At 34.4% G+C, this 26,216-nt stretch overlaps 1 protein-coding gene and 2 gene segments (V, D, J or C); all 3 read left to right on the top strand.

Annotated features, from left to right (window-relative positions):
* Positions 1-9,633, top strand: part of LOC103038942 (Ig gamma-1 chain C region, membrane-bound form-like) — a 76,555-nt gene extending 66,922 nt beyond the window's left edge. The window contains 1 exon segment of the C gene segment in view: positions 9,438-9,633. Within this exon segment, the coding sequence occupies positions 9,438-9,446 (9 nt within the window).
* Positions 9,634-17,076: 7,443 nt separating this feature from the next.
* ighd (immunoglobulin heavy constant delta) overlaps positions 17,077-26,216 on the top strand; it is a 100,889-nt gene continuing 91,749 nt past the window's right edge. The window contains exon 1 of the mRNA XM_049467696.1: positions 17,077-17,182. Within this exon, the coding sequence (XP_049323653.1) occupies positions 17,164-17,182 (19 nt within the window). The 5' untranslated portion in view covers positions 17,077-17,163. The remainder of the gene's footprint in view (positions 17,183-26,216) is intronic.
* On the top strand, positions 17,703-26,144 carry LOC103025439 (immunoglobulin heavy constant gamma 2B-like). The segment is given in 7 exon segments: positions 17,703-17,908; positions 20,239-20,526; positions 21,341-21,607; positions 21,859-22,173; positions 22,267-22,566; positions 24,495-24,646; positions 25,906-26,144. Coding segments are annotated over 7 exon segments (1,350 nt in total).

The following is a 26,216-nucleotide window of genomic DNA, read 5'->3' as shown; positions in this document are numbered from 1 at the left end:
AAAAATAATTACTATACTTCTTTGAACATCACCACACATTTGTACTCCTCTCCCTCTTTCTTATCCTGACTTAACTATTCTTCTTCCTTATCCAGACCCAAATATTCTTCTTCCTTATCCTGATTGAACTATACTTCTTCCTTATCTTGACCCAACTGTTCCTCTCTCTTATCCTCACCCAACTATTACTCTCCCTAATTTTTTTTTCTCTTTCTCTCTATCTGCACCTATAGCTACACTGGCCACACTCAGGCCAAACAATCCTATTATATATTTCCATGCCTCTGTCAGCACCTGGCTGTGTCTCATGCTTTGACCGGACCAGCAGTTGTTAGCTTATCAAAGCCTTTTATTTATTATAAATAATCTGTACATTCAATTTTGTGTATCAGTTTTCATAGCTTTAAATAGGCAGTTGTCTAATAAAAGTTTGGAACATGAGTATATATATAATTATATAATTTTGGCATGCTGAAGGCAAACATTTGTAAGATAAGAAAGATCCATAATTTTGTTAGTGGGTAATCTTGTTTTTGTAGAGACATGCTGTATGAATGCAACTGATTTGTGTAAATAGCATAGTCCCCAACACACAGATGTTGTTTTAAGTGTATCTAGAGTTCTGAAAATGTAACTATAGTTAAGAAAAAAGGATGTTAGCAATTAAACAAACATTTATTAACTTTCAAATAACATTATCATGTTTTTGTATTTATAGATGACTCAGAACCACATGGAGGCACACATGGAGGCACACATGGAGGCACACATGGAGTCACACATGGAGGCACAAAATACAACAAAGAATCCACATTTAAAGGTGAGTTTGCTAGTATTTCCCCACGGCCTTACTGAAAGAGAAGGAAAAGAGAGAGGGGGGCGAACTCAGATGATTGGGCAGGAGTTCGGGGCTGCTTCGCTGAAAAAGCGTGAAGCTGAAGCCCCCCCACACAAGATACGGGAAGAGAAAGGGAGAAAATGAACAAAGGAGGAAGATGGGGAGGAGGTGGGTTGCGAGGTTGTTCGACACGCAGGTAGAGAGGAAGTGACGGTTTATATATGGAGAGTGGGAGGAGTAAGGGCGTGGGTGTGTGTGTGTGTGTGTGTGTGTGTGTACATCTGATGGAATTTGGCCAATCTATAATATGTTTGATTGAGAATTTCTACCCACCCAAGCTCAACATCACATGGAAAATGCATAATCCTGAACTTAAAGGTCTAGATTGTGTGTGTGTGTGTGTGTGTGTGTGTATTAAATAGTATAAGACTGCAGTAAGTACCTCAGGTACTCATGTACCTTTGGCCCCATGTCTAATTCCAACCATGGCTACAGGGGTATAAAACACTGAACTGTGGAACAGTGCAAATGTGGTTTCTGGAATGATGGTGCTCCATCCAATGATTCTGGAATGATTCAGAGAGGATGAGGTGGTGATCATCCTACATCCTGACCAGCCAAACACTAATCGTTTTTCACTGAATGAAATCTGGACACTTAATTATTTACAGTTGATCCAACAAAATGCAGGATAAACTCTTTTTGAAAACCCTTGATTTCACAAGAAATATACATGTATATATTGTATTGTATATTATGTTGGGTTATGATACATATCACAATTCACAATGAATTCACCTCATTATTCCATTTTCTTTTATCCATAGCTACGTTCTCTCTAAAGATCAACCCACCATCAGCAAAGGATCTTTTTGTACAGAATAGAGCAATAATCACCTGTGTCATAACAGCCAAACAATATAGTTTTAACTAAGCTAAGAAAAACATATGAGTGTATTTTTTATAAGCTGAAGTTTTTTGCTTATTTGTATGTTGTATTTGTTGTATAATTTATTTTCCTTACCAGATCGTTACAACTGCTAAGAAGTGTCTTTTTCTGAATTCTTAATCCAGCAACACTTACCTCATACAATTAACCAAATAGAATTTTTCTGCACAAAAGTAAATTTTATTGCCACAGCACAAAACCTTAATCAATATGAACTATTTTTAAAAACACTAACAGTGTTTTATGTTCCAGAGCTACTATAGTCAATCACAGTGCAACCACTCTCCAAAAACTTAAAGCTGTTTACATTATAAAAACAGCATTACTCATTACTTTTCAAATTTTTTTTCACTTGTGTCAATTGTTTGCCATTTTGTCCAAATATTGTCTACAAGTGATTGAATGATATTTATTATATAGAACTATAGAGCAGAAAAAAAACGAGTGTGTGGCAGTCATTCAGTAAAAAAAAACATGAAATTGTTTCCAAACTAACAAATATAGTCCCATATGTGCAAAATTAAACTACCCAAATACAAAAATAATTACTATACTTCTTTGAACATCACCACACATTTGTACTCCTCTCCCTCTTTCTTATCCTGACTTAACTATTCTTCTTCCTTATCCAGACCCAAATATTCTTCTTCCTTATCCTGATTGAACTATACTTCTTCCTTATCTTGACCCAACTGTTCCTCTCTCTTATCCTCACCCAACTATTACTCTCCCTAATTTTTTTTTTCTCTTTCTCTCTATCTGCACCTATAGCTACACTGGCCACACTCAGGCCAAACAATCCTATTATATATTTCCATGCCTCTGTCAGCACCTGGCTGTGTCTCATGCTTTGACCGGACCAGCAGTTGTTAGCTTATCAAAGCCTTTTATTTATTATAAATAATCTGTACATTCAATTTTGTGTATCAGTTTTCATAGCTTTAAATAGGCAGTTGTCTAATAAAAGTTTGGAACATGAGTATATATATAATTATATAATTTTGGCATGCTGAAGGCAAACATTTGTAAGATAAGAAAGATCCATAATTTTGTTAGTGGGTAATCTTGTTTTTGTAGAGACATGCTGTATGAATGCAACTGATTTGTGTAAATAGCATAGTCCCCAACACACAGATGTTGTTTTAAGTGTATCTAGAGTTCTGAAAATGTAACTATAGTTAAGAAAAAAGGATGTTAGCAATTAAACAAACATTTATTAACTTTCAAATAACATTATCATGTTTTTGTATTTATAGATGACTCAGAACCACATGGAGGCACACATGGAGGCACACATGGAGGCACACATGGAGGCACACATGGAGGCACACATGGAGGCACAAAATACAACAAAGAATCCACATTTAAAGGTGAGTTTGCTAGTATTTCCCCACGGCCTCACTGAAAGAGAAGGAAAAGAGAGAGGGGGGCGAACTCAGATGATTGGGCAGGAGTTCGGGGCTGCTTCGCTGAAAAAGCGTGAAGCTGAAGCCCCCCCACACAAGATACGGGAAGAGAAAGGGAGAAAATGAACAAAGGAGGAAGATGGGGAGGAGGTGGGTTGCGAGGTTGTTCGACACGCAGGTAGAGAGGAAGTGACGGTTTATATATGGAGAGTGGGAGGAGTAAGGGCGTGGGTGTGTGTGTGTGTGTGTGTGTGTGTGTGTACATCTGATGGAATTTGGCCAATCTATAATATGTTTGATTGAGAATTTCTACCCACCCAAGCTCAACATCACATGGAAAATGCATAATCCTGAACTTAAAGGTCTAGATTGTGTGTGTGTGTGTGTGTGTGTGTGTGTATTAAATAGTATAAGACTGCAGTAAGTACCTCAGGTACTCATGTACCTTTGGCCCCATGTCTAATTCCAACCATGGCTACAGGGGTATAAAACACTGAACTGTGGAACAGTGCAAATGTGGTTTCTGGAATGATGGTGCTCCATCCAATGATTCTGGAATGATTCAGAGAGGATGAGGTGGTGATCATCCTACATCCTGACCAGCCAAACACTAATCGTTTTTCACTGAATGAAATCTGGACACTTAATTATTTACAGTTGATCCAACAAAATGCAGGATAAACTCTTTTTGAAAACCCTTGATTTCACAAGAAATATACATGTATATATTGTATTGTATATTATGTTGGGTTATGATACATATCACAATTCACAATGAATTCACCTCATTATTCCATTTTCTTTTATCCATAGCTACGTTCTCTCTAAAGATCAACCCACCATCAGCAAAGGATCTTTTTGTACAGAATAGAGCAATAATCACCTGTGTCATAACAGCCAAACAATATAGTTTTAACTAAGCTAAGAAAAACATATGAGTGTATTTTTTATAAGCTGAAGTTTTTTGCTTATTTGTATGTTGTATTTGTTGTATAATTTATTTTCCTTACCAGATCGTTACAACTGCTAAGAAGTGTCTTTTTCTGAATTCTTAATCCAGCAACACTTACCTCATACAATTAACCAAATAGAATTTTTCTGCACAAAAGTAAATTTTATTGCCACAGCACAAAACCTTAATCAATATGAACTATTTTTAAAAACACTAACAGTGTTTTATGTTCCAGAGCTACTATAGTCAATCACAGTGCAACCACTCTCCAAAAACTTAAAGCTGTTTACATTATAAAAACAGCATTACTCATTACTTTTCAATTTTTTTTTCACTTGTGTCAATTGTTTGCCATTTTGTCCAAATATTGTCTACAAGTGATTGAATGATATTTATTATATAGAACTATAGAGCAGAAAAAAAACGAGTGTGTGGCAGTCATTCAGTAAAAAAAACATGAAATTGTTTCCAAACTAACAAATATAGTCCCATATGTGCAAAATTAAACTACCCAAATACAAAAATAATTACTATACTTCTTTGAACATCACCACACATTTGTACTCCTCTCCCTCTTTCTTATCCTGACTTAACTATTCTTCTTCCTTATCCAGACCCAAATATTCTTCTTCCTTATCCTGATTGAACTATACTTCTTCCTTATCTTGACCCAACTGTTCCTCTCTCTTATCCTCACCCAACTATTACTCTCCCTAATTTTTTTTTTCTCTTTCTCTCTATCTGCACCTATAGCTACACTGGCCACACTCAGGCCAAACAATCCTATTATATATTTCCATGCCTCTGTCAGCACCTGGCTGTGTCTCATGCTTTGACCGGACCAGCAGTTGTTAGCTTATCAAAGCCTTTTATTTATTATAAATAATCTGTACATTCAATTTTGTGTATCAGTTTTCATAGCTTTAAATAGGCAGTTGTCTAATAAAAGTTTGGAACATGAGTATATATATAATTATATAATTTTGGCATGCTGAAGGCAAACATTTGTAAGATAAGAAAGATCCATAATTTTGTTAGTGGGTAATCTTGTTTTTGTAGAGACATGCTGTATGAATGCAACTGATTTGTGTAAATAGCATAGTCCCCAACACACAGATGTTGTTTTAAGTGTATCTAGAGTTCTGAAAATGTAACTATAGTTAAGAAAAAAGGATGTTAGCAATTAAACAAACATTTATTAACTTTCAAATAACATTATCATGTTTTTGTATTTATAGATGACTCAGAACCACGTGGAGGCACACATGGAGGCACACATGGAGGCACACATGGAGGCACACATGGAGGCACAAAATACAACAAAGAATCCACATTTAAAGGTGAGTTTGCTAGTATTTCCCCACGGCCTTACTGAAAGAGAAGGAAAAGAGAGAGGGGGGCGAACTCAGATGATTGGGCAGGAGTTTGGGGCTGCTTCGCTGAAAAAGCGTGAAGCTGAAGCCCCCCCACACAAGATACGGGAAGAGAAAGGGAGAAAATGAACAAAGGAGGAAGATGGGGAGGAGGTGGGTTGCGAGGTTGTTCGACACGCAGGTAGAGAGGAAGTGACGGTTTATATATGGAGAGTGGGAGGAGTAAGGGCGTGGGTGTGTGTGTGTGTGTGTGTGTGTGTGTACATCTGATGGAATTTGGCCAATCTATAATATGTTTGATTGAGAATTTCTACCCACCCAAGCTCAACATCACATGGAAAATGCATAATCCTGAACTTAAAGGTCTAGATTGTGTGTGTGTGTGTGTGTGTGTGTGTGTGTATTAAATAGTATAAGACTGCAGTAAGTACCTCAGGTACTCATGTACCTTTGGCCCCATGTCTAATTCCAACCATGGCTACAGGGGTATAAAACACTGAACTGTGGAACAGTGCAAATGTGGTTTCTGGAATGATGGTGCTCCATCCAATGATTCTGGAATGATTCAGAGAGGATGAGGTGGTGATCATCCTACATCCTGACCAGCCAAACACTAATCGTTTTTCACTGAATGAAATCTGGACACTTAATTATTTACAGTTGATCCAACAAAATGCAGGATAAACTCTTTTTGAAAACCCTTGATTTCATAAGAAATATACATGTATATATTGTATTGTATATTATGTTGGGTTATGATACATATCACAATTCACAATGAATTCACCTCATTATTCCATTTTCTTTTATCCATAGCTACGTTCTCTCTAAAGATCAACCCACCATCAGCAAAGGATCTTTTTGTACAGAATAGAGCAATAATCACCTGTGTCATAACTGGTGATAATGAAAATGAAGTGAAAGCAGCAAACGTGTCGTGGACAGTTGGGGAACAACCAGCATCAGCAGGAAGTACCGTAACAGATAACGTTAAAGAGACGACAGCACCATTTACTAAAAACAGTACGTTGACCCTCAGTGAATCTGAATGGTTTTCAGGGAAAGAAGTAAAGTGCTCTTCTGAAAGAGATAAAACACCATTCTCAGAGACAATCAACGTGAAGAAAAGAGGTAAGATCAGCTGTTTGAATGTGCTGTTCTTTTGTTCTGAATCTTCTGTTGTGGCTGTTCTAATGTAGTAATGTATGGTAATTTCCTTGTGCAGGTGAACGCCCCTCTGTTCTCTTCTACAGACCTGAGAAGAATGTCTCTGACACTGACAAAGTCTCTCTATTGTGTGAGGTCAGCAGCTCTGATCTGGGGGATGTGTACATCATGTGGCAAAAGAATGGTGGTGAATACATGGAAGGCAGCAGCACAGTTCGCGTCAATGATAATACTGTCCTCAGCTACTTAACCATGTCTGGAAAAGAGTACAACAATAAGAACAATAAGTTCACTTGTGCAGCTAAAGACGCCAACATGAAGAATGACACCACCCCGAGGATAAACTCTACATCTGCGAGTAAACTCCCTCCCAGTCCTCCGTGTCCTGCAGATTGAGAGTCCTCTCAGATCTGTGTGATTAGAAAGTATCTCTGGTAGCTGTATCTGGCTGATTGAGATATTTCCTTCAGTTCACCTGAATGATCTGAGAGGCCTCTGATGCATCTGTCTGCTCTGTATCACTGTGTTCACTGTGTGTGTGTGCTTATTGTTTCTATTATGGTATTGCACTGGCCATGGTCTTAACAACAGTGAAAAAAATTGAATTTGTAACCAACCACATAATTTATATCCTGGCCTCTGCATGTGTGTTACTTGTGTTTCTTGTCCTGGTTGTGCTTTGTATCTAATATTGTTCATTGTGTTCTTATGTTCTGTGTGCTTTGCTATTGTAGATTACATTAGACTACGTTTCAGTATGTATTCCCAAAATTTGATGGGAACACTGCAGCTGAAATGTACCCAGTTTAAAAAATATTAGCATTTTTGTATTAATGCATGTTTCAATATTATTATTTGTCTTGCAATAAATAAATAACGCAATAAATCAGCATAACTGCATATGATATCAGCTTTCTTACATTCTCTTTTGGTGTCACTGATTTATAGATATATATTGCTAGTAATAACTAGATAGAATATATCTGCATATTCAATCTGTCACATCAACATTGTGGCATAAAATAATAAGATTTTAATGGAATTAAAGAATACTGTCTGTGTCTATCTGAAATGCTGACTAATAATTGTCATAACGTGTCAGTATTTGTGAAAAGATATGTAAGCACATACAGTTTATAGTTTAGATTAAATTGTCCTTTATGTTTTTTGCCAGTGCGAGCCGGCCTTTAAAAATATGTTTTTGTGCCTGTGCATGCCTATATGTTTCAAATATTTTTGTTCGTGTGTATGTGTACATGTGCAATATATACTATATACACAGACAACAGAGTACCAGACAAAAGTTTGGATACACCCCTTATCAGTCAATATTGTTTCTTTATTTGTATGATTTTCTACTATATAGATTTATATTAAAGGCATCCGAACTATGAAGGAACACATATGTAAATATATAGTAATCAATAATTGTTATACTAGTTTTATCAGTAACCAGTTAAGTCTTACGCCATGTTTTTTGGGTTTAAGTCAGGTGATTGTAAAGGCCCAACACTTTTTTTTTTTGTTTTATTATGTAGTTAACCATTTGATCAGCTCCAGACACTTTGTAGTTCTGTAAATACAGACTGTAGTCCTTCTGTTTCTGGTCAGAACCACCACAGAGCAGCTATTATTTGGGGGGTAGGTTATTCTCAGCCCTGCAGTGACATTGGCATGGTGGTGGTGTAAGAATATAAAATAAGAATAAAAATAATCAATCAACCAGAACTATCCAGCCTAAGGTATCATGTGGGCAGCTCCCTGTGAGCACCGATGAAGGACTAGAGGATGATCAACACAAACTGTGCAGCAACAGATTTAGAGCTTCAGTTTATCTGATTTCACATCCACAAGGTGAAGCAGCTATAGGTAGGAGTGTCTAATAAAGTGGACAGTGATTGTGTAATAACTAGTACTGGGACTTGGCTGTGTAGCTTTAGAGTTTTAAAACTTGTAACAATAAAGGTGTGTCCAAACTTTTGGCTGTTTAAACTAAATATTATATAATTATAACATATGTGTCAAATGCTATTGGTTACTGTTAAAAACATTATTATACAAGAAACAGTCTAAAATATGGTGTTTTGCTAAAAATATATATGTGTAATATTTTAAGGCATTTTGAAATTAATTTTATTTTTTTTATTTCTATTATTTTAATACATTGTTCGTCTTTGTTTATGTTTGTGCATTTCAGAAGAGCCTTCAGCGCCAGATCCAGGATTGTATATGGATTGTGTTAAGGACATTACAGGTGAAGACGATTACAACAGTTTGTGGTCCACCGCCTCGTCCTTCATCTTCCTCTTCCTCTTCACCATCGTCTACAGCACTGTCCTCAGCCTCTCCAAGGTAAAAACCCTTTATGTTCCAGGCTGGGCAAACACACCACTGTACACCAATATACAGTGGTATGAAAAAGTTTGGACACCTGCCTATTTTTGCTTAAAGAATTATTGTACACTTTCTGTAAATCCTATAACATTCATTTCACTTCTCAAATATAACTATTTTCATCTTTTCATCTATTTTCATGTGATATATTTTACTGAAACTGCTGATCTGAACAACTAATGATTTATAAAGGAAAATCATGAAAATGATCAAGGGTGCCCAAATTTTTTATACCGCTGTACCAGTTCTCTTATCACATGATTCACATGAATCAAATACATGTTATATAAGAACTGTCTGATAAATGAAGTGAGTGTGAATGTGTGTAACTTCTCTTTTTTTTGTTTGTGTTTTTCAGATGAAGTAATGCTGAACTGAAAAACAAATGAAGAGATTCAGTATCTATTTTCCTAAATCTTCTAAAACTGTTCTCTGGTATTCTTTAATCTGCATGTTTTCTGGTCTGTGCTGTACATGTATGTATATGTGTATGTTGTTTGTGTGTCAGCAATAATTATGTTTATGTACTACTCAAGACTAGAATTTATGAAGAAGAAAAATGATGTTGCCTTAAAAAATTAATAAAATTGTAATGAAATACACTATGGTTGTCTGTATTTTGTTAAATGTGGACACATTGTGTAGGAAAAGACTACACATATTAATTTCATTTGATTGTAAATGAAAATTGATAAATAAGATATTTGTTTTGTTTAAGTTCACTCTTAAAAAAATATTTTAACAAAACATATTTTGATATTAAAAATGTTTTAAATTAAGTTGATTTTTAATACGTAATATTTTTTATTTTTTTATATATTGTGTACTTTATAAGAGTTGCTCTATTGAAACCATTTTTTTAAAGTGTACATAAACAATAAAATTTTAATTAAATTTGCTTAAAATGTTAATTTATAAATATAGTATTTGTGTACGTTTATACTTGTATGCTTTATTTTCTACATTGCTCTATTTTCCCTTTATTTATAGTCAGAACATGCTTTCTTTAATTAAACAATTCAGGTATTTTGAAGTACAATATATATGATTTTATGAAGATATTTTAGATTTTTGTGTTTTGTTGGAATCAAGAGCTTCTGTTCATTTATTTAAAAAACAAAACATATTTCAGAGTCCCATAGGCAACTTTATTTTCCTTTTCTTTATTTTTAATCCATTGTATTCTATTCTAAAACTTTAATTATTGTTTTTTTTCTGCTGCTCGATGTAGTAAAATTTCAAATATGTCATAAATCATGTGCACATACATATAAATGTTTTTGTTGGTGGATTTGTAACACAAAAACAAAAGCAACTTTGCAAAACACATGAAACAATATTCATTTTTATCAATATTTTATATCTGTATCTAGTAAAACACTGCAGCATAAAAAGCAGGTGTTGATGGTAAAGATGTTTCTAGAAAGTTGATAAAAGCTGTTGGGAGCACAAACAGGAAGTGAAACAGACAGCCTGAAAAGCAAAGGGCTCTCACATTCTAATTAAACAGAAAGAGCTGAAACAAAAAAACTGATGTTTCCTCAAAAGCATCAACCACATTTCCAGGAACTTCATTTAAAACTAAACTATATGCCAAGAATCAATACCGATGGATGGATGGATGGATGGGTGGGTGGGTGGGTGGATGGATGGATGGATGGATGGATGGATAGATAGATAGAAATTTTGGACATCCAGCAGCGCGTATACACAGTACACAAAAGTAACTAGGAAGGATAAGATAAAACAGAGCTTAGAAAAATACAAATACCAAAAAATGTGTATATTTTTTATTTGTAAACAAATACAAAAATTTGTAAACAAATACAAAAAATACAAATACAATAAAATATACAAAGTATAAAAGTACAAAAGTACAATCAGTAGTGTGTAATGGTTGAACAGTAGATGCAGTTGAACACAGTAGATAATGAACACCAGTTGATGTGCATATAATGAGGGTATCTGATGCCAGCCATACAAAAAGTGCAAATACACAGTTATGTAATCTTTTAAATTTACAGTGCAAGCTTGTGCAAAAACTACTAGTGCAAAATAATGTAATGTAAACGGGCATCTCTGAGAGTGTGTCTGCTGAGATAAGGGGTGTGTCCATGTAGTGACCAGAGTGGCCAGAGTGAAAAAAGTGTCACAGAGTCTTCAGTTTGCTGTGCTGAGAGGAGTTGAACAGTCTTATGGCCTGAGGGACAAAAGACTTTCGGAGTCTGTCGGTGGAGCAGGACTGGGACAGCAGTCTGCCGCTGAATGAGCTCCTCTGCCTGGTGATGGTGCTGTGCAGAGGGTGGGGAACATTGTACATGATGTTCAGCAGCTTGCTGAGGGTTCTCCTCTCTGCCAGTGGTGTTAAGGACTCTATAAATACTAAAATTGTATTAAAATAGCCTAATGCTTAAGATTTATTATGCTACTAAAATTATATATCATTTTATTTTTGCTTTTAGAAAAAAAAATAGTCAATAAGACAATGATGCAATGATTCATTTTACCCAAACATATACCTATAAATATATAAATCAGAGAAACTGATTATTTTGAAGTGGTCACTTAATTTGTATATATCACTTAATTTATATATATATCACTTAATTTATATATAACCAACAACAGCACAACAATTAGCTTTGTTGCTTCCTTTTCCTGTGAGAGCTTGGATCGCCCCAAAACATCCATCCCAACCCAAGCTCTTGCACATTCTCCATTGTCAGAGTAAGAAATATTGATTTTACCTAAAATGATGACTTTGTACTTTAAATTTTGCCTTCATCAAAGAAGCCACCTTTTGCAGCAATTGCATCCTGGCAGACTCTAGACATTCTAGCTGTCAACTTTTGGAGGTAATCTGATGTGATTTCACTTCCGTGCTTCCTGTAGCTTCATCTCCCACAACATTGATTGGCTAAATGCAGTCTTCCTCCGTACTGTATGGTCGAGCTGATCCCAGAACCGCTCAATAGGGTTCAGATCCGGAGACTGTGCTGATCTTCTCCATTACAGTCAGAACTATAGCTGATTCCTTATTTCTTAAATATTGTGTTTTGAGGTGTGTCTGAATACAAACACTTTTATTCTTTAAAAATTATCTGATACACCTAAATTAATTGTGAAATGAACAATATTGTTTGTGAATTGCATGAAAATGTGTTTTTTTGAAGGGTAGTTCATATTACATAACAACACAAGTACTAAAAGTAAAGAGACAAACAGAAAAAGAACAAAAATGTCAAAATCAAATGACTTCAGATTCTAAAGCTTTTGTCTGGAAAATGATTTCTTAAAAGCTATACTTCTCTAAAATGTTTAATTACTTCTCTAAGGAGACACAGCCCAGTACATGTTGTTTTATTAATTTCTCGTATTGTTGGAATGAACTCAATATTCAATAGCAGAATGAGATGTTCATCAGAAAATATTATTAGCTTGTATTTTTCTGTTTTGTGTGAAGTTCGTATGCTGTATATGCAGACTTAAACAGGACAAACATATTAAAGGAACTGCATTAGTTTGTGTCTCTGTGTTTTTGGCATGGCATATATGACTGTGTGGGGGTGGCACAGTGATTCAAACTGTAACAAAAACACTACCTTACCACCATAACACAAATAAAACTGTACATAATGACACACATTTATATGAACATCTTACATTTCTTCCATCTTCCATCTTTCTTCCATACATTATGTTATTTTACTGAGGATTTGTATATTAATTTTATGAATAAATAAAGATCAACATTTCAGGCAAACCACTGCATGGTTCATTTACTCCAATGCACATCAGTGTCTCTGTAAACTCTGAAATATAAATGGTGTAAATTGTTATTTGAGGAAAGCCATAGGAAAAATTATTTATCATAGTTCTCTTTTTTCTGTTTATATTTATCATTGGTTTCAATACCTCTCAAATAACTGCATTTGCTTTTCCAGTGTTTTAGGTGTTTAGTCAATGTTTGTTTGTTGCAGTCTAAATGGGTAATGTCAATAGTGTTTATAGATTATTAGTGCAAAAAATATTGTTTAAATGCCAACAATAAAAAATATTTTTACATATGATCAAACACTAATATTAAAAAAGTATTTAATCTAAATGTATTGCATAACATATTTACCAGGCAGATGGGTAGAGTGCAGTCTACAGTAAATAGGAATATATCCACTTTGCAATACCAAATTCCATAACATGAAAATATACAATCTAAAGATTAGAATATTAGTAGATATTTTATTGATCCCAAAGGGAAAAATAAAAAATAAAATTCATATAAAAAATGCATGAACATTATATTGCGTATGCCTATGAAAGAACCAGCAAAACAGATTCACATTTTTGAGGGTTAGTGTGTGTTTGTTTTTTGTCATTGCTTGTATCATTGTGTACGTGGGCTGGGGGGTCACAATGATTTAAGTCATTACAAAAACCTGCTGTTGACACTGAATACAATGTATTTCTCAGGATTAAACCCTGTTGGTCTGTTCTGAGTGAACCCTGTTCTTTTAAAACACTGGATGATCTTGGCCACTGTGCTGCAGCTCAGTTTTAGGGTGTTGGCAAACTTCTTGTAGCCTTGGCCATCTTCACGTAGCTTAACAATTCATCTTTTAGGATCCTCAGAGAGTTCTTTGCCATGAGGTGCCATGTTGAAACTTTTAGTGACCAGTATGAGAGAGTGTGAGAACTGTACTACAAAATTACACACACAGCTACTTATGTACACCTGAGACCTAGTAACACTAATGAGTCACATGACATTTTGAATGGAAAATAAGAAACAGTGCTCTTAGGGGTGTACTCACTTATGTTGCTGGTGGTTTAGACGTTAATAGCTGTATATTGAGTTATTTTGAGGGAAGAATAAATTTACACTGTTATATAAGCTGCACACAGACTACTTTTCGTTGTGTCAGAGTGTCATTTTGTCAGTGTTTCCCATGAAAAGATATACTTAAACATCTGCAGAAATGTAAGGGGTGCACTCACTTTTGTGAAACACTGTATGAGCAATATTTTATTGGAATACTGATAAATACCAATCAGTCATAGTGCCACAGACTATTTGAGTAGTGTTGATGACCATGTGCATCACTTCATGACCACATTTCACCATTTAATCTTATTGATTAGATCACCGCTTAAAAGTGGTAAAATATGAGATTTCCATTACATCATCAGAATTTTTATAAAGGAATCATGTCAACATGTACCTGAATCTTTAGAAAGAAATGCTTCCACACAGTGAATAATTTAAGAAAAGAGTAAACAAAGGCCCTACCCAGTAGAATGATAGTGTTTCTAATAAAGTGTTCAGCAGTAAGGGTGTGATGTACAGTAATGCAGGTGTTTCCTGGTGAAACTTTAGAGTCTTCACACTTCCTCCACCACAACAAGTAACTGAAGCATACAAGCTTGGCCAGTTTCATTAGTGTCCTTAGATCATGCCTATGTCAAGGTTCATAAATATATATATATATATATATATATATATATATACTACCATGTTTGCATTTATAATGCAAAAGTTGTTGATGATTCCAAAAATGAATGTAAAATTATTGCAGATTTACTAATGATAAATGCTGAATTTGTACTTTTATTTCAGTAAAAACAACAACAGCTGAACCCACCTTAAAGAAGAAGGAAATGTGTTTTGACCTCAAACATTGTAAGGGAATTGAAATGTGTGGCAGTATTGAGTATTGCCTCTTAAAGCCCAATAAGATCCCCCTGCAGTGTCTATATAACATGCATTAATTAAACCACAGACATATAAACAAATAAACAAAGACAACCAATAAAAAATATTGTTTTTAACACATCTAAACATATGGATATTTGATTTGACTCTGTCACCTACAAAGGACCACTTGGCCCACATCCAATTTATGCCACCTTGCACTCGTTGTTTATTCTCCGATACCAACTACACTGATGTTTACATGAACTCTAGCTAGCACTTTTCTAATCGCTTCCACTGCTGTTGTGGATACTCATTTGAATATATAAGACCTATGTGAATGTACAGTGACTCTTTATCAGTAATTTATAAGTACTCCGACCAGAGGAGGATTGGTCCCTCTTACACATGAGCCTTGGTTGCTAACAGTCTCCAACAACCCTAAAATGTCATCTCAGGACCTACAGGTACTGTCAGGTTTCCCGCAGGACTGAAAATGTCTTAAATTCAAATCTGGGTAGGTAAGCTCTTAAATTATCTTAAATTTACTCTAAATTTAATGCTGGTGGGAATACAGTGGCTGTAAACTAATCCATACTAACTTTAATGGCAAGTTAGCTAATGTTACCAGGGAGAGAACTATGGTTAACGGGGAGCTAGCTAACATGCTAACTTTAGCGGCGAGTTGGTTTACCTACTCACTTTAGCAGCTAACATACTAATGTTAACTAAGTAGCATACTAACGTTACCGGGCAGTTAGCTAACTATTAACTTTAGCAGCAAGTTAGCTAACAGAACTAAGGTTAGCAGAGAGCTAGCTAACTTTAGTGGCAATCTAGCTTGCATACTTACTTTATTGGTGAGCCGGCTAACGTTAGCAACGAGCTAGCTAACTGGAAGGAATTTTAGGCTGCATTTTACAACTGCAGTCTCAAACATTCCAGCTAGGGACTCTCTTTGTGCATGGTAAATACCACTGGGTCCTCCCACCCTACCGGGGTACAAACCAAAATCTGCACACTTAATTAGTTTGTTTTTGTGGGTTTTTCATGGTATTAGGCACCACTAATAAAGATTTGGCCAAATCAAATAATGATAAACGGACACTGATAATTATTTAGAGAGAAATAACTTTAATGTTTTTCATTATTATTATTATTAGTAGTAGTAGTAGTAGCAGTAGTAGTAGTAGAAGGCGTAGCAGTGGTATTAGTAGCAGTAGTAGTACTATCAACACCATCACTACAATTTAATTGATTATTTTTTCTTTTTTGCAGAAAGCTATAAAAGAGGTATGGAACTTATGTTGCCTCTGTTCTGCATCACAGTGGAACACAATTGAAAATAAAATTTTTAGCAAATGGAAAATGTCAAGTTTTGTTTTTTCAATAAATTAAATATTTTTTATCAAATAAATTCTGACTAATTTTTTGGGTTAAATCATGTATATATATATTAAATTATTAACAAATCTAATTTTCTTATTAAAAGAAGGTAAATAAATCCATTGCAAAAACTTGCATCCAAAATATAAATGTTTTATCTTCAAGCCTTGATCACAATCATATTACTGGGACTGATCTATGGTAAAGCCTTTCATTGCTTTTCATATCTTGTGCAAACGATTTGGCTATCCTGGTCAAATTACAGATTGTACTGATTTTCAAAATATCATGAGCAAACTTAAATATGAAACATTTCTGCACTTTGTTATTTACTTTCTAAATGGAATTAATTTAGGAAAATGTATTTAATCTGCTATTTCTCTTACACAACTTACTGCCTTTTAACAACGACAAATTAAACTAATTAGCAGCAATTATGCTTTAGAAGTGTGTTGATGTGTTTGTCTATAGACAATAAAATTAATTTCCCCTCGAAAATCAACAATTTTTTGTTTTGTTCTGTTTTGTGAAAATGACTTCAACACTACAGCAGTATCAATACCCCATCAGTCCTCAGTTTTTGATGGGTTACTCCACAGCTTCAACCATGGTGATGGCTACTTTGACTACTGGGGGAAAGGAACTCAAGTGACTGTTTCATCTGGTAAGTAGCTCCATCTTATTATTTTCTGTGCTTTTTGGTTTGTTAAAATGTCTGAAAATAAATTAATTAATGAGAGGGTTTGAGAAAACAAGTTAAAATAGACACCAGAAAATATTAGGAATAACCTTCAAATTACAATATTTTGCTCTAAAGAATAGAATGCAGTGCAATTTATTAGAAACAAACATCAAACCTTAAAATGGCATTATATTGCCACAATGATTGTACAGTATTTCAGTGCATTAGGGACATTAGGAACTCTTGGGTGGTGTCAGTATATTGTACGGGCAGTAGTGGGTAGTATCTCACTGTGACAATGCTTTTGACTACTGGGGGAAAGGAACGATGGTGACCGTGTCTTCAGGTAAGAAACAATTCCAATAAACACTAACAAACATGTGCAGATTATTGCTAAGACTTTCTAGGTTCGGGGGATTTTGTTTAATTGCAAGAAAATGAAATTCAGTTTCATGAAACCCTGCTGAATTTTAGCGACTGAACTGCATTGACTGTCAGCTCCAGATCTTGTTACAGTCGTTTTAGAAAACAGTTTTTTTGGTATTTTTTTAGTTGATATTTATATGCTGCACTGTTTTTCCGTGCTTAACTCCTCCATGTTTAGGCTCATTTCACATTTAGGTTAGATCAATACTGGTTAAAAGCAGTAATAGCAATGCCTACAACATAAATAAACACTGTCAAATGTGTAAAAAATGTCTCAACTAACTATTAGTTAACATTACTTAGGACATTTTTAAACTTAAAATGTCTGTAATGATTAATAATGTATTAACTTATGTCAATTAACAATTAGTTAAGGCATTCAGTCCTAAGTATTGTTAATTAATTTACGCTTATTGAAAAGTGTTTCCAAACATCATGTACTGTTAACCCATAATAGACTTTTTAGAGAAGGAAGGCTTTTATCTTGGCTCTTACTGTCGATTAAATGTAGCATAGTCAGTCGATTTCAGATCATGATAGATCAGATATAGTCGACTATTTTTGCACAATGTACAAGTAGTTCTCTATCACTGTGATGCTGCTTTTGACTACTGGGGAAAAGGAACGATGGTCACCGTGTCATCTGGTAAGAGAAAATACCTTACTCACTCTGTTCCTGATGAATTATTTTATAAATAAATGCATAATTGATCTAAAACTAAAATACTTTAATGTATTTAACTAAAATGTTTAAAATGCAACAAACATAACTACTCGTATGTAACATTTTATTAATTGCTGCAAGCACTTGATTAAAGTAGCACAGAAATAAATTTAGAATATGGAAAAGACAAACAAAAGCTCCTAATTGTGAGCGGACTGGGATTATTAGTTGTTGATTAATCTACAAAAACGCTCTTAGAATTTATATGATTTTATATGCCATGACTGTAAAAAAAAAAAAAAAATCAATAATGCACTAGCGTTCAATTCTTTTTAATGTAGCATTATGGAGTTTTGTAGCCCCTAAAATAACAATGCCATGTTTTGTTTTGTTTTTTTTATTTAGTTGGACGTTTTCATATCTTATCTGGTCATAGTCGTCCCTAAGTGAGACATAACTAATTTTGAATATATTTACAATCAGGCATAATGTTTTATCTAATGCACTTAATTAATTGTGAAAGGTCAAACGCATAGTAAATTTGCCAGTATTAAATCAACACTATTTCTGTTAAATTAACATTGTAAATGAAATGAAACATTGCAGTGGTAATTTAAAGTGTTAATAACGCTTCCGTTTAATGTTTATTTTAATGCTTTATTATGGCATTTATATGGTATATTTAATATTATTTTGTTTCACATTTTATGTTTTTTTTTAAAGCAAGCTATTTGTTACATTTATGTAGCCAGTATAATACCTTGCACTTTTCACCATTTTTAAAAATAAAAAATAGCCATTCTAAAAGTAAATTTCAAGATGAATTGGCTATATGTTGGCTATCTATTATATTGCTTATCTAGATTTCTACAATTGTACAAGAGAAGGAAAACACGTTCTAAACAACTGTGAGACAACTGAAAAAAAGAAGATACATTTTTTTGCATGACAGTGACGTCTTTATATTTGTTTCTTTGGACATCGATTGCTTTGACAATTGATTTATGTGTAATTAAGACATGTTAATAGTGTGAATTCCTAGCATTTTTTCATTAGTACATATATGTACATATATATATATATATATATAACATTTTAAAGACATTATATTTTTAAAGACATTGCACTCAAATACACTCATGTAATAAGTGTTTGTTAAATGTGCATCGTTCGGTAAATATTTTTTTAAACATTTATTTAACCTTTATTAATCCCTTGAGATTAAAACATACAAAAAACTTAAAAAAAAAGCTTTTCTGTCCAGTTCTAAAATAATCTTGGAGACCTTGCAAAGCAGTAATTCTGAAAGAACATAGAAACGGTTAAGATGTGACAGCAAATTACACAAAAAAGACAGGAGTTTAAAATGATATAAATAATATAAATATCTCATAGAATTTATATATATATATATATATATATATATATATATATATATATATATATATATATATATATATATGCTCCTAAAGCTTAACGAAGGCCAAGAGACCAAATAAAAAAAATGCAAAATGATGTGTGTGAAACAATGAAGTAGATATAAAAGTTAAAGAACTATGTGATAGTCCAACCAGCGAAGTAAAGAGGAGCCTACATGCTTAATGTCCCCATATTCTAAACCATTACTAAACACATGCTCTGAAAGACTGTCGGTACACGATATAAAAAATTCCTGCAAAAAATCTTTATCTTAAACAGCAGGAAGAATTTGGGCACGTGACAGTTTCTCCACTCATTTGCTGATTTTCAATGTAATTGTATTGGTTCATTACTTAATTTTTGCACTGTGTAATGCTCACTTCACCTGCACCACGCCAAATCATGCTCTGGGTTTACTGCTCGGTATTATATCAATTAATATGCAGAAATAAACGTAATTAAACATTTTATGGAGGGAATATAATGTTCTCTGCCCACTCAAAAACATGTAGCTCATTGTAAATTTATTTTGGCTATTTTATTTATTAATGTATTTCTGTTTACAATCCTAAATAATTACAAAATGTTCAGATAATTAATATAATGCACAAGAGTTTAAAAGGTTGTATGTGATTTGCTATAGATAGCTGTCAGTCATTGTTAGGCTAGAAATAGGCTAGAACCGAACTAGAACCGTCATTCAGGTTTTTACAACTACACAACACTTGCACGTTTGAGGGTATCCATGTATCCGTCTATATTCTCAGCATTTAAACAGTGCATTTAGGACCTGCTATTACTTGTATCGTTGCTTTTTCAGTAACTCTTGTTAGTAAATAAATAAATAAATTTATTTCTGAGCCTCTCTCTCTCTCTCTCTCTTTCTCTCTCAGAGTCTCAGACTAAGCCCTCAGTTCCCTTCATTGTATCCCAGTGCGGAACTCCAACAGACGGTCTCCGGACATTCGGCTGCATCACTAGTGGTTTCTTTCCTGAATCGCTGGAGATGGAGTGGACTCTTGCTTCCGGCAGTAAGAGTAATGAGGTGCAGTTCCCGGCTGTGAAGTCGCAAAGTAATTCGTTCACAGCGGTGAGTCAGTTGCAGATCAGTGCCACAGACTGGACTAAGAACTCCCTGACCTGCACTGTGAAGCATCCTGCCGGCTCAGAAACTGTGAAGGGTAGGAGAAAATTATATATGATCACACTGTTGTTGATATTATTATTATTATTATAGTTGTTGTAAATCAATCTATTGACAGACAGACAGACAGACAGACAGACAGAAAGATAGATATCAACTTGGTATTTAGTCCATTTTAATCTTCTTCACATTCACACATCTGGCTTATGAAAATTATTGTTTATGGAACAAAAAAATATTTGGCTCAAAAGCCCTTTGAACTACCGTCATTGCCTTAATGACGTCATTGCCTTAATGTGTGATTATAACATAGAAATGGCGCTTCCTCTCCCTGGAACAAAATGAATAGCATGAATAACACCTGCTCAGGTGATATACTAATAATTACTTATTTGACCTATGAACTATGTTGACCTGTAGGTACAACATAAATAAATAAACTGTATTCTCTTAAAAATTAAGGCAATGACGGTGGTTCAAAGGGCTTATGAAAATTATTGTTTATGGAACACAAAAAATATTTGTCTCAAAAGCCCTTTGAACTACCGTCATTGCCTTAATTTTTAAGAGAATACAGTTTATTTATTTATGTTGTACCTACAGGTCAACATAGTTCATAGGTCAAATTAGTTAGTTATTATTAGTATATCACCTGAGCAGGTGTTATTCATACTATTCATTTTGTTCCAGGGAGAGGAAGCGCCATTTCTATGTTATAATCACACAGTTTATTATACTGTTTCAATCAAAAAGCAAAGATAAAAAACACAAAGAAAACATTGTTCTGAATAACTAACATGCAATATGGGTCAAAACTGCAGTTTATTTATTTATTTATTTTTTTGTTAAAGGATACTCTCCACCAGTCATCCACGTGGGTGAAGTTGGCCAATCAATTATGTGTTTGATTGAGGACTTCCTCCCTGAAAAGCTAAGTATTAAGTGGAAAGAGGACAACCAGGAAGTCAAAGGCATTGACTGGAAAACTACTGAAAATCCTACAGGCTCTTTCAAAGCTATTAGTTTGCTTCAAGCCAACAAAACAAGCAAGGAAACCAAATACAGCTGTGAAGTCACAAATGCAGATGTCACATATGTACAGCAACTCTCATCTAAAGGTAATGTAGTGTCACGACTGATATACCAGTGAGGTACTAATAACCACCAGCCTAAAATTCTGTTGGCTCATTGTGTTCTACCAAAAAGCCAACTCTACCAGATTCCTTGCATGCATTTACACATTCTATTGTTAGAGAGGATCAATAAGCAATGATTTGGTCTACCTGACTATATATATAATTAGCCTTATAATATGTAATAGTAATGTTTGATTTAAGTAATATGTATTTATTTTTCTTTTTTTATATAGCTAAGTTCTCTCTAAAGATCAATCCACCATCAGTAAAGGAGCTTTTTGTACATAATAAAACAGTAATCACCTGTGTCATAACTGGTGATAATAAAAACGAAGTGGAAGCAGCAAACATGACATGGACAATTGGGAAACACCCAGCAGCAGCAGAAAGTACCGCAACAGATAATGTTAAAGAGACGACACCACCATTTACTAAAACCAGTACTTTAACCCTCAATGAATCTGAATGGTTTTCAGGGTCAGAAGTAAAGTGCTCTACTTTAAGAGATAAAACACCATTCTCAGAGACAATTAAAGTGAAGAAAGGAGGTAAGATCAGCTGTTTGAATGTGCTGTTCTTTGTTCTGAATCTTCTGTTGTGGATGTTCTAATGTAGTAATGTATTGTAATTTCCTTGTGCAGGTAAACGCCCCTCTGTTCTCTTCTACAAACCTGAGAAGCATGTCTCTGACGCTGATAAAGTCTCTCTGTTGTGTGAGGTCAGCAGCTCTGATCTGGGGAATGTGTACATCGTGTGGCAAAAGAATAATGATCCATACATGGAAGGCAGCAGCACAGTTCGCGTCAATGATAATACTGTCCTCAGCTACTTAACCATGCCTGGAAGAGATTACAAAAATAAGAACAATAAGTTCACTTGTGCAGCCAAAGACGCCAACAAGGAGAATGACACCACGCCGAGGATAAACTCTACATCTGCGAGTAAACTCCCTCCCTGTCCTCCGTGTCCTGCAGACTGAGAGTCCTCTCAGATCTGTGTGATCAGGAAGTATCTCTGGTAGCTGTATCTGTCTGATTGAGATATTTCCTTCAGTTCACCTGAAAGATCTGAGAGGCCTCTGATGCATCTGTCTGCTCTGTATCACTGTGTGTGCTTATTGTTTCTATTATGGTATTGCACTGGCCATGGTCTTAACAACAGTGAAAAAAATTGAATTTGTAACCAACCACATAATTTATATCCTGGCCTCTGCATGTGTGTTTCTTGTCCTGGTTGTGCTTTGTTTTCTCTAATGCTGTATCTAATCTTGTTCATTATGTACTCATGTTCTGTGTGCTTTGCTATTTTAGATTATATTAGACTAAATTTCAGTACGTATTCCCGAAATTTGATGGGAACACTGCAGCTGAAATGTACCCAGTTTAAAAAATATTAGCATTTTTGTATTAATGAATGTTTCAATATTATTATTTGTCTTGCAATGTCTAACGCAATAAATCAGCATAACTGCATATGATATCAGCTTTCTTACATTCTCTTTTGGTGTCACTGATTTATATATATATATATTGCTAGTAATAACTAGATAGAATATATCTGCATATTCAATCTGTCACATCAACATTGTGGCATAAAATAATACGATTTTAATGGAATTAAAGAATACTGTCTGTGTCTATCTGAAATGCTGACTAATAATTGTCATAACGTGTCAGTATTTTGTGAAAAGATATGTAAGCACATACAGTTTATAGTGTAGATTAAATTGTCCTTTATGTTTTTTGCCAGTGTGAGGCGGCCTTTAAAAATATGTGTTTGTGCCTGTGCATGCCTATATGTTTCAAATCTTTTTGTTCGTGTGTATGTGTACATGTGCAATATATACTATATACACAGACAACAGAGTACCAGACAAAAGTTTGGATACACCCCTTATCAGTCAATATTGTTTCTTTATTTATATGATTTTCTACTATATAGATTTATATTAAAGGCATCCGAACTATGAAGGAACACATATGTAAATATATAGTAATCAATAATTGTTAAACTAGTTTTATCAGTAACCAGTTAAGTCTTACGCCATGTTTTTTGGGTTTAAGTCAGGTGATTGTAAAGGCCCAACACTTTTTTTGTTTTACTATATAATAAATAATTTTATCAGCTCCAATGAACATATAGGACACTTTGTAGTTCTGTAAATACAGACTGTAGTCCTTCTGTTTCTGGTCAGAACCACCACAGAGCAGCTATTATTTGGGGGGTGGGTTATTCTCAGCCCTGCAGTGACATTAACATGGTGGTGGTGTGATAGTGTGTGTCAGGACACAGCAGTGCTGCTGGAGTTTTTAATACCTTAAGAACAAACCATAAGAATATAAAACCAACCAAAACTATCCAGCCAAAGGTATCCTGTGGGCAGCTCCATTTAAGCACTGATGAATGTCTAGAGGATGATCAACACAAACTGTGCAGCAACAGATTCAGAGCTTCAGTTTATCTGATTTCACATCCACAAGGTGAAGCAGCTATAGGTAGGAGTGTCTAATAAAGTGGACAGGGATTGTGTAATAACTAATACTGGGACTTGGCTGTGTAGCTTTAGAGTTTTAAAACTTGTAACAATAAAGGTGTGTCCAAACTTTTGGCTGTTCAAACTAAATATAATATAATTATTACATATTATTATGATTGCAAAATGCATCAAATCCTACTGGTTACTGTTAAAAAACATTATTATATAATACATAGTCTAAAATGGGGTGTTTTTTTCTAAAATGCATGTGTAATATTTTAAGGCATTTTAAAATGAAACGCTTAATTGGTTAATTATTTTCTTTATTTTCTATTCTATTTCCATTATTTTCAATACATATTTGCCCTTTTTTGTATTTTTGCATTTCAACAGAGCCTTCAGCACCAGATCCAGGATTGTATATGGATTGTGTTAAGGACATTACAGGTGAAGACGATTACAACAGTTTGTGGTCCACCGCCTCGTCCTTCATCTTCCTCTTCCTCTTCACCATTGTCTACAGCACTGTCCTCAGCCTCTCCAAGGTAAAAACCTTTGCAGTGTTAAAATAAAAAAATATATAATAATAGCAGGCAAACACAGCACTGTACACCAATATACAGTGGTATAAAGAAGTTTGGGCACCTCTGATCATTTTTATGATTTTCCTTGTTCAGATCAGCAGTTTCAGTTAAATATATCATATAGCAGATGAACACAGTGATATTTGAGAAGTGAAATGAAGTTTATAGGACAGTGTACAGAAAGTGTGCAATAATTCTTGAAACAGAATTAGGCAGGTGCATACATTTAGGCACCCTTGTCGTTTTATTCATTTGAATATGTTTAGCACTAATTATTGGAACACAAAATGTGTTTGGTAAGCTCATTGACCCTTGACCTACATACACAGGTGAATCCAATTATGAGAAAGGTTTAAGGTGGACAATTGTAAGTTTTTCTACTCTTTACATCGTCTCTGAATAGTGGCAACACAAGAGCCTCAAAACTACTCTTAAATGGTTCATCATGCTGTGGGGCTGTGTGGTCAGTGCAGGTACTGGGAATCTTGTTAAAGCTGAGGGTCGCATTCGCATAGATTTCAGTTAATATCAGCAGATTCTTCAGAACAATATTGAAGAATCAGTGAGAAAGTTGAAGTTAAAGCGCCGGTGGCTGCATACTTCAACAAGACGACGACCCTAAACACTAAACACTGCTTTAAATCTACTAAAGAGTTCATGCAGAGGAACAAGTTCAACATTCTGAAATGATCATCTCAGATCATCTCAGTCCCCAGACCTGAATATTATTATAAATCTGTGGTGTGATTTAAAGCAGGCTGTTCATGATCAGAAACCATCAAACCTGACTGAACTGGTTTTTTAAAGAAAAATGATCCAGAAGCCAGACTTTCATTGGAAGCTATAGGAAGCTTTTAGAGGCTGTTATTTCTGCAAAAGGAGGATCTACTAAATATTGATGTAATTTTTAAGTTGAGGTGCCAAAATGTATGCACCTGCCTATTTTGGTGTAAAGAATTATTGCACACTGTAAATCCTATAAACTTCATTTCACTTCTCAAATATCACTGTGTTCATCTCATATATGATATATTTAACTGAACTGAAATTGCTGATCCAAACAACCAATGATTTATAAAGGAAAATCATAAAAAAGTATCAGGGATGCCCAAACTACCACATAATTCACATTTATTAAGCGCATGTTGTATTAGAACGTCTGATAAATGACGTGAGTGTAACTGTGTGTAACTTCTCTTTTTCTTGTTTGTGTTTTTCAGATGAAGTAATGCTGAACTGAAAAACAAATGAAGAGATTCAGTATCTATTTTCCTAAATCTTCTAAAACTGTTTTCTGGTATTGTTTAATCTGTATGTTTTCTGGTCTGTGCTGTATATGCATGTGTGTATTGTTTGTGTGTCAGCAATAATTATTTTTTATGTACTATTTTAATTCAAGACTAAAATATATGAAGATGAAAAATGATGTTGCCTTAGTAAATCAATAAAATTGTAATGGATTACACTATGGTTGTCTGTATTTTTAAATGAAATGAGTTGTATTAAATGTAGACACTTTGTGTAGCAAATT

The sequence above is a fragment of the Astyanax mexicanus genome, chromosome 19, assembly GCF_023375975.1.
Source record: "Astyanax mexicanus isolate ESR-SI-001 chromosome 19, AstMex3_surface, whole genome shotgun sequence".
NCBI classification, from domain to species: domain Eukaryota; kingdom Metazoa; phylum Chordata; class Actinopteri; order Characiformes; family Acestrorhamphidae; genus Astyanax; species Astyanax mexicanus.
The sequence above is the reverse complement of the archived record's forward strand: the minus strand, read 5'-3'. Positions and strand labels throughout refer to the sequence as shown.